At 37.1% G+C, this 13,497-nt stretch overlaps 1 protein-coding gene and 1 pseudogene across 1 annotated transcript; both read left to right on the top strand.

Moving 5' to 3' along the window:
- Positions 1–1,096: 1,096 nt before the first annotated feature.
- Positions 1,097–3,615, top strand: LOC148918758 (uncharacterized; annotated as a pseudogene).
- A 6,279-nt stretch (positions 3,616–9,894) lies between these two features.
- LOC148918757 (receptor-like protein 3) lies at positions 9,895–12,229 on the top strand. The gene is made up of 2 exons (XM_089048632.1): positions 9,895–11,408; positions 11,514–12,229. The coding sequence occupies exons 1-2, from the start codon at positions 9,929–9,931 to the stop codon at positions 12,107–12,109; spliced, it is 2,076 nt and encodes a 691-aa protein (XP_088904758.1). The 5' UTR covers positions 9,895–9,928; the 3' UTR covers positions 12,110–12,229.
- Positions 12,230–13,497: the final 1,268 nt, after the last annotated feature.

The raw sequence follows: 13,497 nt of genomic DNA, 5'->3' as shown, positions 1-13,497 counted from the left end.
TTTGTCTAAATAGTAGTTTAATTAAATTAAATAATATAGTGGAATGTATGAGTGTTAAATTAATTTTTCTCAAAATAATAAAATATAAAGGGCCCTAAAATTTAGCCCTACATTATTCTTTAAAAAATTAATATTTTGAAGGGCTAAATTTATAGTCATGGACTACATTTAGCCCTATGACTGGAGATGGCCGTACAAACTCATACCCAATGTTTATTGACCCGTTTGACCACAAACTTCATGGAACCTTCCAAAATACACCTTCCGTCAGAAAAACAGTTAAAAATTATGTTAACTGCTGATGTGGCAAAATTGGATTCCAATTATTTTTCACATGTTTTCATATTTTTCAATGATGTTGCATTAATTGAATTGAAGAGTTTGTTGGAGCAAAAATAATTCATGTAGCAAATAAACCTTTTCAAATTGCCACGTAGGCCAACAAATTTTAATTTGAAGTATTTGCTATTACTGTTGGAGATGCTCTTAGTTTATATACACCTTACTAAAGGTGTGTGGGTTTTCGATGGGGGACAAAAAGCTCTTCATTTGGCTTTCAAACTCCAACATCCAATACATGTCCAATGTTAGGTGGATTTCATAAGCGGTTGAGAGAAAATGTTGAGTACTTGGAGGAGCTCAGAAGTTTAGCAGAAAAGGAAGGAGTGTCCAATCCAGTCAGGTTAACTTCATTCACAATTTCCTCGACAGCTGAAAGAAATGCACTTCTCTGCCAATGACTATGTGTCCTTTATACGTAAAGGTGCAAATTACATAATTTTGCTCCGTTTGATCAACAATGGATGACGAAGACTTGTGAATGGGACATATATCTACCAATGAGATCAGGCTTGATTAGCAATGCATGCGTGCCGTAATAAATAAAACCATATATCTACCAAATTTCCGAGAAAATTATCAACACGACAAAGTCCTCTCCGCTGGTGGCCCCCTCTTAAGACCCAATGAGGCTTTCTCTTTGAATATCAATAATTTGCATTGCGTGGTTGTTGTTTGCCGATATATATATATATATATATATGTATATATACAAACCTGTGAGCAACGGAACATAAAGCAGCCTTATTATAACTCAATGGCTCATGACTTCCTTCTCTTCCTCTTATTCTCTTACATTATATCTACAAATATTCATGCCTGCAAACAAACTGAACGCAGCTCCCTCCTGTCCTTTGCCTCAACTCTCTCTGCTCCCCCTTTAATAAATTGGACATCACTTGATTGCTGTCACTGGAAGGGCATCGCTTGTGATCAAGATGGTTGGGTCACGCATTTGCTTTTACCTTCCAAAGGGCTCAAAGGAGGTATCTCTCGCTCTTCACTTGGAAATTTCACACATCTCACCCACTTGAACCTTTCCCACAATTCACTATATGGTTCACTTGAAACACAGTTCTTCTTGTCTTTGAATCGACTCGAGTTCCTTGATTTGAGCTATAACCTTCTTTTTGGAGAGCTACCACTTTCTCTACCATCTAGCAATATTCGATTTGTGTATTTGTCCAGCAATTACTTTCATGGAGCAATTCCATCTTCATTCTTCCAACAAGCAAGCAACTTGACAAGTTTTAATGTCAGCAACAATATCTTCAGAGGGAGTGTTCCATCCTCTATTTGTCTCAAACATTCTTCTCCCTTCCTTAGGCTATTGGATTTTTCTTCCAATGTATTCAATGGAAACCTTGCTCCTGGCTAGGGAGTGTTCCAACTGCAGTTTTCGGGCGGTCACAATAACCTCTCGGGCTTACTTCCGAAGATATCTATAATGCTACCAGAAGAAATTTCATTACCTCTCAATTCACTCGTGGGCCATTAGTGATAAAATTGTCAACCTCACCAATTGCAATCCTTGCCTCTACTTTAATCAATTCAGCTGCGAGCTTACTTTCAATTTGGGGAAACTCTCCAAGTTGAAGTTTGTGACCCTTGATTTCAACAATTTAGAAGGTGCTTTGCCTCCATCTTTGATGAATTGCACAAACCTTATAGAACTACGTTTGGGATCCAACAATTTAGAAGGAGATATCTCGATGCTTGATTTCTCGGACTTAGTCAACTTACTAAACTTGACCTGAGGCTCAATAACTTCACTGGTACGTTTCCAATAAGCCTTTACTCATGTACGTCTCTAAAAGCCATTCGGTTGACTGGAAATCATCTAGAGGGACAAATACAAGTTGAGATTCTTTCATTGAAATCCTTGTCCTTCATCTCGCTTGGTTTCAACAATTCACTAACCTGTGAGGGCAATGAAGATATTGATGAGTTCAAAAGTCTTCAAGCACTCATGCTTAGTGGTTCCTTTGAAGGCGAGGCAATGCCAGTTGGTGATGACATGGTTCATTTTGATGTATTCCAAAATCTTCGTTTATTGAGTATGGCCTATTGTCAGCTCACCGGTCAAATACCTATATGGTTATCAAAGCTGAAGAATCTAGAGATTTTGCAACTGGGTTTTAATCAAATCACAGGGCCAATTCCAAGTTGGTTGGGGACTCTTCCTCGACTATTTTATATAAGCTTGCAAAACAACCAAATTTCAGGTGAATTTCCGAAGCAACTCTGTAGACTACCAAGGTTGATTTATGAACCTAATATTGCATCTCAAATGGATGACACTAGTTATAAATTCGAATTGCCTTTCTTCTTGGGCCCCATAATCTCAAACCCAAGTTATTATCTATGGTCGACGTTGTCTTCTTATCCAGCAACTATAGACCTATCTAAAAATAACATTGTTGGTGATATACCTAATGAGATCGGCCAATTACAACTTCTCCGGCAATTGCGTCTTGGCTCAAACAACTTCTCCGGCATCATTCCAAACCAAATATCTAATCTCATAAATTTAGAGGCTTTGAACCTCTCCATGAATCATTTGTTTGGAAAAATGCCATCCTCATTGGCAACCCTTACTTTCTTGAAAGATTTTGATGTCTCATACAATAATCTCCAAGGACTAATACCAACAAGCACCCAGCTCCAAAGCTTCGATGCTTCTACCTTTGAGGGGAATCCCAAACTTTGTGGTGCCCCACTTCCAAATAAGTGTGGCCGACCAAATAAGGTTGCTGATGAAGACAATAACAACAACAAAGACGAGGACAATGGGCATCAACTTCCGTGGTTTAATATTTTCGTTGTCTTGGGGTTTATAGTGGGATTTTGGGCAGTTTGCGGTTCTTTAGTTATTAACAGTACATGGAGATACACATATTTTCGATTCATAGACAATACACAAGATAGTCTCTATGTGATGATAACGGGGCACATCATCGCAATGAAAAGAAGGTTTAGAGGTTAGTTATATACATATATATTATCGTATTTTTATTTTTACCCGTGTCATATTCTTATAATTTCTTTTTTATTGGAAACTAAATTACCATTATCATGATTTCATCTTGACCATTCATAAATTGGGCTTCTTAGATATAGGTTCATTTTCATCAAGAGTAATGGATGCAGTCCACATGCTCTCCCTTTTCAATTGCAGTCCACTCTCGGCAAGTAAGCAATTAGTATGAAAACACTTTCCTAAAATTCAGCATTTCCTTATAGGGATATTTGCATAAATACCACCTGTAACTTTTAGATACGTGCGCCATTATCATATGAACCTTAAATTTTTATTTTTAACCACCTAAACTTTGTAAAGTGTCGCAATCCACCACCTATGTATAACTAAGTTTTCGTTAAATGTAGGGGTGTTTCCTTCAATTCACCGTAACAAAAAAAAATTATAAAAAAAAAAATTTAAAGAAAGAAAAATATCAATCACCAGGAATAATGAGGAGTTCGATTACTTGTGAAATTAAACTGGAAGACAGATGAGATTTTGGTGGGTTATAAAACACATAGAGATTTAGGCCTTAGTTTTCACATGATTTTCATAAGTCTTAGAAGATTCGGAAAAAGTAGAGTTGTGGTTTTCATAGATCTTGGAAAAAAAAAAAAAAAAAAAAAGTCAACGTCAATTTCCTTCCCCCTTCCCCCAACACTCTGCATAAACCCTATTTTGCTCTGTCTCTTGGCATCTCTTGGTATCTTTTGGCAAACTCACTGCAGGCATTATTCAAGGGCACCAAAGTAGTGAAATTGTGCAGTTTGATGCGACCAAGAACCAATTCCTGGTTGGTGATGAGTTCCAAATTAAATTCTTTAAAGTTAGGTTAACTTTCTTTTATGCATTTCTCTTTCTTCAACTACTGTTGCTTTATTTATTATTTATTTTAGGATCAATTACAATAAATCTCCAAAATTATAAGGTCATTAAGCCATCTCTAGTCATGGGCCAAATATATTCCTAAAATAATACAAAACTCATCTCCGGCCACACAAACTAAGATTATTATTCTTTAGGAGATGTCTAACCTCCCTTTGTTTTGAGGGCAATTTGGCCAAATTTGGAGGGCTACCTTTAGCCCTTCAATCAGGCTACTTGTAGCCTGGCTATAGCCCATGCCAAATTTTTTTATGGGCCCAATGCATGTGCTTTCTAAGAAAATAAGTATTATTCGTGAGCGTGAGCACGAAATATCTCGTGCAATTGCATATCCATATAGCTATCCAGACCTGTGGGCAATATCAATACACGAAAGAACTTGCTAGTACTGCAGCAGCCTTAACCCAATGGCATATGGCTTCCTTCTCTTCTTATTTTTCTCCTCCATTATTATGCATCCAGACATAGTCGTGCATGCAACCAAACTGATCGCAGCTCTCTCATGTCCTTTTCCCTAACTTTATCTTCTCTTCCCTTAAATTGGACCTCTAATAATTGTTGTCATTGGAAGGGCATCACTTGTAATCAAGATGGTTGGGCCACCCATTTGCTCTTGCACAATTCTTGACTAGCGAACTCCAAAAACAGTCTCTGAAGTTCGAAGCTTCCATGTTTTTGGCCACTTTTTATAGGAGGTTTGTGAGGCTTTTCAGTTCCATTGTCCTGCCTATTACTGAATGATTGAAGAAGGGCAAGTTCAATTGGGGAGAAGAGCAAGAAAAAGTTTTGCTCTTGTAAAAAGAAAAACTTTGCACCGCTCCTGTTCTAGCTCTTCCAAATTTTGAGAAGGTATTCAAAGTTGAATGCGATGCCAGTGGCATAGGAGTGGGAGCCATGCTTTCTCAAGATAAGAGACCAATTGCTTTCTTTTCTGAAAAGTTGAGCGATGCTCATCAAAAGTGGAGTACTTATGACCAAGAATTTTATGCAGTTGTTCGGGCTTTGAAACAATGGGAGCACTATCTTATTCAAAAGGAATTTATTTTGTTTACAGATCATCAAGCTTTTAAATATATTAATAGCAAGAAACATATTGATAAAATGCATGACAGATGGGTGAGTTTTTGCAAAAATCGTGTGGTACCTCAAATCGTGTGGCTGAAGCACTGAGTAGAAGGGCTTCTTTGTTAGTTACTCTTATACAAGAAATTGTGGGGTTCTAGTTTTTGAAGGATTTATATGAAGATGATGATGATTTCAAGGCAATATGGTTAAATGTGCTAATCATGTGCCAATGGCAAATTTATTTCTTAATGAAAGGTATTTATTCAAGGGCAACCAGTTATGCATTCTTGTTTCCTCATTAAGGGAGAAGCTCATTCGGGATTTGCACGGAGGAGGGTTGAGTGGCCACTTATGCCGCGATAAAACAATAGCAGGATTAGATGAGAGATTTTATTGGCCATAGTTGTAGCGTGATGTTGGAACAATTGGGCGCAAATGTTATATTTGTCAGGTTTCGAAGGGACAGGTACAAAACACTGGATTATACATGCCTTTACTAGTTCCTAATGATATTTGGTAGGAACATGCTATGGATTTTGTCCTTGGTTTGCCTCAAACTCAGAAAGGTGTGGATTAGGTTTTTGTGATGGTTGATCTGTTGTAAAAAATAGCACATTTCATAGCTTGAAAGAAAACTACTGATGCATCCAATATAGCCAAACTGTTTTTCAAGGAGGTTGTTCACTTGTATGGAGTACCTACATCTATAACCTCTGACCGTGATACAAAATTTTTGAGCCATTTTTAGATCACTTTGTGGAGAATGTTTGGGACTACTTTGAATCGTAGTAGCACTGCCATATCCTCAAACTGATGGCCGAACTGAGGTTGCAAATCGAACATTGGGAAATATGGTGCGAAGCATTTGCGGAGAGAAGCCGAAACAATGTGATTATGCATTGCCATAGGTGGAGTTTGTATATAACGGTGCAAATCATAGTGCTACCGGGAAGTCATCGTTTTCCATTGTTTATACTGCTGTGCCTAATCATGTTGTAGATTTGGTGAAGTTGCCTAGAGGCCAGAAAACCAGTGTTGCAGCGGGAATTTGGCTGAAGAAGTGGTGTCTGTTCGTGATGAAGTGAAGCAAAAATTCGAGCAAACTAATGCTAAGTATAAAGCTGCTACAGATAAGCATAGACAAGTTAAAATATTTCAAGAAGGCAACTCTGTGGTGGTGTTTCTGAGGAAGGAGAGGTTCCGTGTTGGTACTTATAGCAAGTTGAAGCCTAAAAAATATGGTCCTTACAAGGTGCTAAAAAGAATAAATGACAATGCCTATATTATTGAATTACCAGATTCCATGGAAATTTCCAATACTTTTAATGTTGCTGATTTGTGTGAGTTTTGTCAAGATGAAAACCTTTATCCTGAATATAACTCGGGGTCGAGTTCTTTGGAGGTGGAGGGGACTAATGTAGAATAAATGGCTGAATAGATTGAAGAAGAATTGGAGCAAAGAAGGGAAAAAGAACGCAGTGGGAATTTACGGATTTGGCGTCTGAGCTCTGATTGGGTCGCATAATACTTTATCGAAAAGGGAACGACGCCATGAGGTCGTTTGGGCCTTCCAAAAGTGCATTTAAAGATTGTATTCAATTCACAGACTTTCCGTTTATTTTCTGTTAAGTTTTCAATAACTTCCCTGGGCAGTCCAATAGGTGAGAACGTTGTATTTAGTCAGCCATCTAAACTTTTATCAAATAATTCAAAGAGAATTTCTCTCTAATTTCCTAGTGTATTCCAGATTATTGTTCTCTAGGGTTTTCGCTTGAAAATCTATTTGCTTGTTCTGCGTCATCTCCTCCAAATTAATAAACACTTTGTTTCAACTCTAAAACTACGTACACAAAGCACTTTAGGTAATGATCTGCATATGTACTTCATGTGTACATTCAAAATACCATTGATTTGGTTGATCACATCTCTAGTGATTCTATCGACCCAATATTGTTTATGAAGTTATATTTATATGAAAAACGAAATTAAAAAAATAGAGAAGAAAAAAGGCACAACCGAATTCGATTTAGCATGCAGAATTTGAACTCCACCGGCTTTGTCAAATGGTTAGAACGAATTTCAAAATGCTGCGAAAAATACTACTAGGTATTAAGGCATTTTGATTTGAGGGGGCAAGTTCAAAAATACTACTTGTATCGCCTGACAAAAATCTATGCTTTGAGGAGGCCATTTCTGGTGTGTGTGCTTTCTCTACTTAAATTTTATGTTTGATAAAATTGATTCATAGTAGGGTTTACTTGAAAACATCAAACACGAATAACTGTGTTTTTTTCCTTTTTCGTCAACCATAAAATCTCATGCCCCTGTAAAATCTTTTCTTTTTCTTATCATGCTTTCCTTTTTCATATAGGTTGTAATTCTGTTTGAAAGTTGAATGAAAGATTTACGTGATGACCCAGTTTACATATAAAAGAAAATAATAAAATCACTTTGTTTCAACTATTGTCCTATCTTTCCTAAACCTCTTCACCACACAAACCAACAACAGTATCACTCACACATCACTTACTTTTAAAATCTGAAAAGTGATATCAGAGCAACATATACACACCTATAAACCAAGGATGGAGCCAGCGTAGACTCACTGGTGCGGATGCCCCCCACTCATTTTTTGTTGGGAAAAGAAAATCTACATGTGTAGTAGACAAAGTCAACCAGAAACACACCACTAAAACCCACTCAAATTAATAAGAGAATCATTTCCACTCCGCCCAACCAAGTCCACTCAAATTAACCATTTAGATTTGTCTTTCTTTCTTAATATTATTTTTTGTCAAAAGCACTACAACACCCCACCCTACATTACCCACCCCACGGGCACGGCACATAGTTCTCTGTAAATGAGCTTGTGATACTTAAGATTCAGCTTGAGACTTATATTGAGGATGTGCATTCTAGCATTGCGTTTTTAAGTTTAAAAGGGATTAGAGATCTTGGAAAAAAAAAAAAGAAAAAAAAAAAAGAAAAGGGTTTAGTGTGAGAAAGACAAGGTATATCCACTGATTTACTTGCTTATAACATTAGCATTGATTTTACTAATTGCAACTGCCATCGTCAACAGATCATTTTCAGCCATGAATGTTTTGAAGAATTGATTACGAAATCAAATAGGAGATTACATGGATATATATGTATATATATATATATATATATTGCGAGAGACATGTTTGATGGCATTGATATATACTAAGAACCAATCTAAAAATTCCAATTGGCATCTCCAAGTGTTTTTGTATAAAATATATACAGGTTTTATTTATTTATTTATTTATTTTTTCTAATTTACTTTGCAGGGGGAGATGGGTTCTACGTAGAATTTTCGCAATCTACATTTCATCTATGTTGTCATTTAGCGGACAGATGGCAATGAATTAGTAGAAAATATTTTTATAACATGGATAGGGCGCATCAGCGTATGTTTACATTTTTCTCTGCCATGACTTTTATCAAGTTCAACATTTTTATTTTAAAATTTTAAATTGCCTTGTAGATTGAGTGCCGCGTGTCTGATATTAGGTAGACACGCGGAAGGTTCCATTGAGAGCCAATGGCTATGGAAATTGTGAATTCGAATTGTTCTCCGACTCCTGGAGCTTTGGATTTCTTCATAAGATGTTTATATACAAGAAAACAACTTTAATAGAAGTCGGTCTATCTTTCAGGGCGTGCATATTTCTCACACCATTAACAGAACTATCTTTCACGGCATTCACATTTTACGCGCCATTAATGGAGTTCTCTTTTACATACTGCAATATTAGCACGCTTTTATTGACTGAAAACTACAGCGTGCACTAAAAGCACGCCATTAAACAAGGAAGAAAAAAATCAATTTAAGGCGCGCTCAAATTGCATGCCATAAAAACCCATCTTTTACGGTGCGCATAACATGCACGTCGTAAATACCACGCCGTAAATACTTAAATTTCTTATAGTGAAATAATTTGCTCAAGTCCTTTGAATTAAGTAGCTCAAGTCCTCTCCTGGTGGCCCCTCTTAAGGGTCTTTTCTTTGAATATATAATTTGCATCAAATTTTTTGTAGTGAAGTAACATGCACGCCGACTTCTCAATTTGCAGTGATGCTTACATATTGTTTTCAAGCATCGTACGTTATAATGAAGCCATTATATATGCTACAGTTTCAGAACATGAAAACATGTCAGGGTAGATTGTAATCTATTTCATGTAAAACATTATGGATTAATATATAAACTTTGTCTTAGGTATGTTATGTTTCATGCCTTTTTGTCTTGTGGTTCATATACCGCCGTTGTACTAAAAATCCACTACAGTTGATTTGTTCGGTCCGTGACCTGTGAATAGCAATGGAACGTTCCAAATTTTCAAGACAAATTATCAATAATTTGCTCAAGTCCTCTCCTGGTGGCCCCCTCTTAAGACCCGGTGAAGTCTTCTCTTTGAATATATAATTTGCATCATGCGGCTGTTGTTTGCCGACTTCTCAATTTCCAGTGATGCTTACATACCGTTTACAAGCATCGCACGTTACTCCTATATATATACGAACCTGTGAGCAACGGCACTAGCATGTAAACATACACAAATCAACATACTAGTGCAGCCTTATAACTTAATGGCTCATAGCTTCCTTCTCATCCTCTTATTCTCTTACATTATATCTACAAATATTGATGCCTGCAAACAAACAGAACGAAGCTCCCTCATATCCTTTGCCTCCACTCTATCTTCTCCTCCTTTAAATTGGACATCCATTGATTGCTGTCGTTGGAAGGGCATCACTTGTAATCAAGATGGTTGGGTCACCCATTTGCTCTTGCCTTTCAAAGGGATCAAAGGAGGTATCTCTCCTTCACTTGGAAATCTCACACATCTCACCCACTTGAACCTTTCCCACAATTCACTATATGGTTCACTTGAAACTCTGTTCTTCTTGTCTTTAAATGGACTCGAGTTCCTTGACTTGAGCTACAATCTTCTTTCTGGAGAGCTACCATTTTCTCTACCATCCAGCAATATCCGGACAGTCGATTTGTCCAGCAATCACTTTCATGGTTCAATTCCATCTTCAATCTTCCACCGAGCAAGCAACTTGACTAGTTTCAATGTTAGCAACAATACCTTCACGGGGTATGTCCCATCCTCTATTTGTCTCCATTCTTCTCCCTTTGTTAGGCTATTGGATTTTTCTTCCAATGAATTCAGTGGCAACCTTGCTCTTGGGCTAGGGGAGTGTTCCGAACTTCAGGTTTTTCGTGCTGGTCACAATAACCTTTCAGGTTTACTTCCAGAAGATATCTATAATGCTACCAAACTTGAAGAAATTGCAATACCTCTCAATTCACTACGTGGAGCCATTAGTGATAAAATTGTCAACCTCACAAACCTTGCAATCCTTGACCTCTACATTAATGAATTGAGCAGCGAGCTTCCTTCCAATTTGGGGATGCTCTCCAAGTTGAAGTTCGTGAACCTTGATTTCAACTATTTAGAAGGTGCTTTGCCCCCATCTTTGATGAATTGCACAAACCTTGTAGAACTACATTTGGGATTCAACAACTTGGAAGGAGATATCTCCATGCTTGATTTCTCCAGACTTAGTCAACTCACAAAACTTGACTTAAGGGTGAATAACTTCATTGGTACGTTGCCAACAAGCTTTTATTCATGTAGGTCCCTAAAAGCCATTGGATTGACTAGAAATCATCTACAAGGACAAATACAAGCCGATATTCTTTCATTGAAATCCTTGTCCTTCCTCTCGCTTGGTTACAACCGATTCACTAACCTCACAGGGGCAATGAAGATATTAATGAGTAGCAAAAGTCTTCACACACTCTTGCTTACTGGTTCCTTTGTAGGTGAGGGAATGCCTTCTGATGATGACATGGTTGATTTTGATGGATTCCAAAATCTTTGGATGTTGAGTTTGGCCTATTCTAACCTCACTGGTCATATACCTGTGTGGTTATCAAAGCTAAAAAATCTAGAGCTCTTGAGTCTGAATTTTAATCAAATCACAGGTCGAATTCCAAGTTGGTTGGGGACTCTTCCTAGACTGTTTTATATCAACTTGTCATACAATCGAATTTCAGGTGAATTTCCAAAGCAACTTTGTAGACTACCAAGTTTGGTTTATGGACCTATTGCATCTCAAGTAAACCAATATGAATTTGAATTGCCTCTCTTCAAAATCACAGGTAGACAACAAACTTATCCACCACGCAAATTGTCTTACTTTCCAGGATTGATAGACTTATCTCACAATAACATTTATGGAGATATACCTATTGAGATCCGCCAATTGCAGCTTCTCCGCGAATTGCATCTTAACTCCAACAACTTTGCCGGCGTCATTCCAGACCAAATATCTAACCTAAAAGATTTAGAGGTTTTGGACCTCTCCCTGAATCATTTGTCTGGAAAAATCCCATTGTCTTTAGTGAGCCTTAATTTTTTGAAAACGTTCGATGTCTCATACAATAATCTCCAAGGACCAATACCAACAAGCACTCAGATCCAAAGCTTCAACGCTTCTTCCTTCGAGGGGAATCCAAAACTTTGTGGTGCCCCGCTTCCAAACAAGTGTGGACCAAATAAGGGCATTGATCAAGATAACAAGAACAACAAAGACATTGACAATGTGCTTCATCAACTTCCATGGTTTTATATTTTCGCTGCATTGGGGTTCATAGTGGGATTTTGGGGAGTTTGTGGTTCTTTAGTTATTAACAAGACATGGAGATACACATATTTTCAATTCATCGACAGGATGAACAGAAGGCTTAGAGGCTAAATATATATTATTGTAGTTTTTGTTTTACATTTTTTGTTTGCTTCTCTACCTTTCTTTTCTTTTGTGTTACTGATGTAGTAAGGCACAGTTTGTCCTTATAATTATGTCTTCTTTTTCTGATGAGATCTCTTCACGCTACCTTCTGCAAACAACAAAAACGACAGGTTTTGGCTTTCCAATACCATGAATGCTATATCAACTGAATAGTATGTTTATGAAAGCAAAGCAAGGAACAAATACATCTTCAGCTACATATGTTTATGGATGCAAAGAATTGAGTGAAACGAACTTATTAATTTGACAGGAGGACAATATAATAATATTTTCTTTATCTCTGAAATTAAACTTTTGGCAAGGTTCCATCCGAATGCTGGTTTTTGTATTTCACAGAATTTTAGCACAACTACAGATGACTTTCTTAAACAAAAATTTCAGAACAGCCCAGGCTAAATATTTTGAGATATTAAATATTGTCTCAAAGTAAAATGAGAGAAACTATACTATTGGTAATTCTAATGTGAATGTGATATCATATCATATTTTATTGGTACGAAGAAAAAAAGTTAATTAGCGCTCCCTCATAACCAGTGTGTGCAAAGTCAATATGCAAATAAGACTTGTGGATACAACAAAGCAATATAGTCTGCATTGTCCACAATCGAAGACTAGTACTAGCCAAATACACTAATTCAAACAACGCAAGACTTGTGGATACAATAAAGCAATGTAGTCTGCATTGTCCACAATCGAAGACTAGTACTAGCCAAACACACTAATTCAAACAACGCAAGACTTGTGGATACAATAAAGCAATATAGTCTGCATTGTCCACAAACGAAGACTAGTACTAGCCAAACACGCTAATTCAAACAACGCTCAAGATGATCTATTTTCTCTTTCTTTTTCTTTTTTTGTCAGTTATTGGAATGTGTAAGACACTTGATAGTAACAGCTATGAAATAAGGAGGTCTGGTCCTCTCACAGTGGCCCTCTTTAGACTTAATGCGGTCTATAATTTGACTAGATTAGTTAAAAGCCATATACAATAATGGCATTGTGCTAGATCAAATTCGCGTTCAAGTTTTGTGGGCGAAAAAAACACTTGTTTAGAATAAACCTCACGCTCAGGAGCAGCATTTTGTTGATTTTATTATCCAAGAGTGGGACGAAGTCTTTATTTCCTTTGAAAATCTCTCTTTGACGTATAGATATAGATTCCGAATGCCTTTCAAAATGAAAGATGAACTTTCAATCTTCTTCATTTTTCAAATATGGAATCGTTTCATGAAAGTGAAAGGTCTGCAATCACTTATGGTCAACTTGACTAATACTATATGCGCAACCCCATCACATTGACTTTGGACGCCCAATCAGGGTAATCTATAGAC

This window comes from Prunus mume, linkage group LG3 (assembly GCF_029339155.1).
Source record: "Prunus mume cultivar Tortuosa linkage group LG3, ASM2933915v1, whole genome shotgun sequence".
NCBI lineage: Eukaryota > Viridiplantae > Streptophyta > Magnoliopsida > Rosales > Rosaceae > Prunus > Prunus mume.
Note: the sequence above shows the minus strand (reverse complement) of the source record. Positions and strands in the feature narration are given on the sequence as shown.

Bases quoted from the DNA above. Each gene is read 5' to 3' on its own strand.
- LOC148918757 (XM_089048632.1), top strand. From the start codon at position 9,929: ATGGCTCATAGCTTCCTTCTCATCCTCTTATTCTCTTACATTATATCT. The intron at 11,409-11,513 runs GTGAATTTCCAA...TCAAAATCACAG, and splicing joins GTCATACAATCGAATTTCAG to GTAGACAACAAACTTATCCA.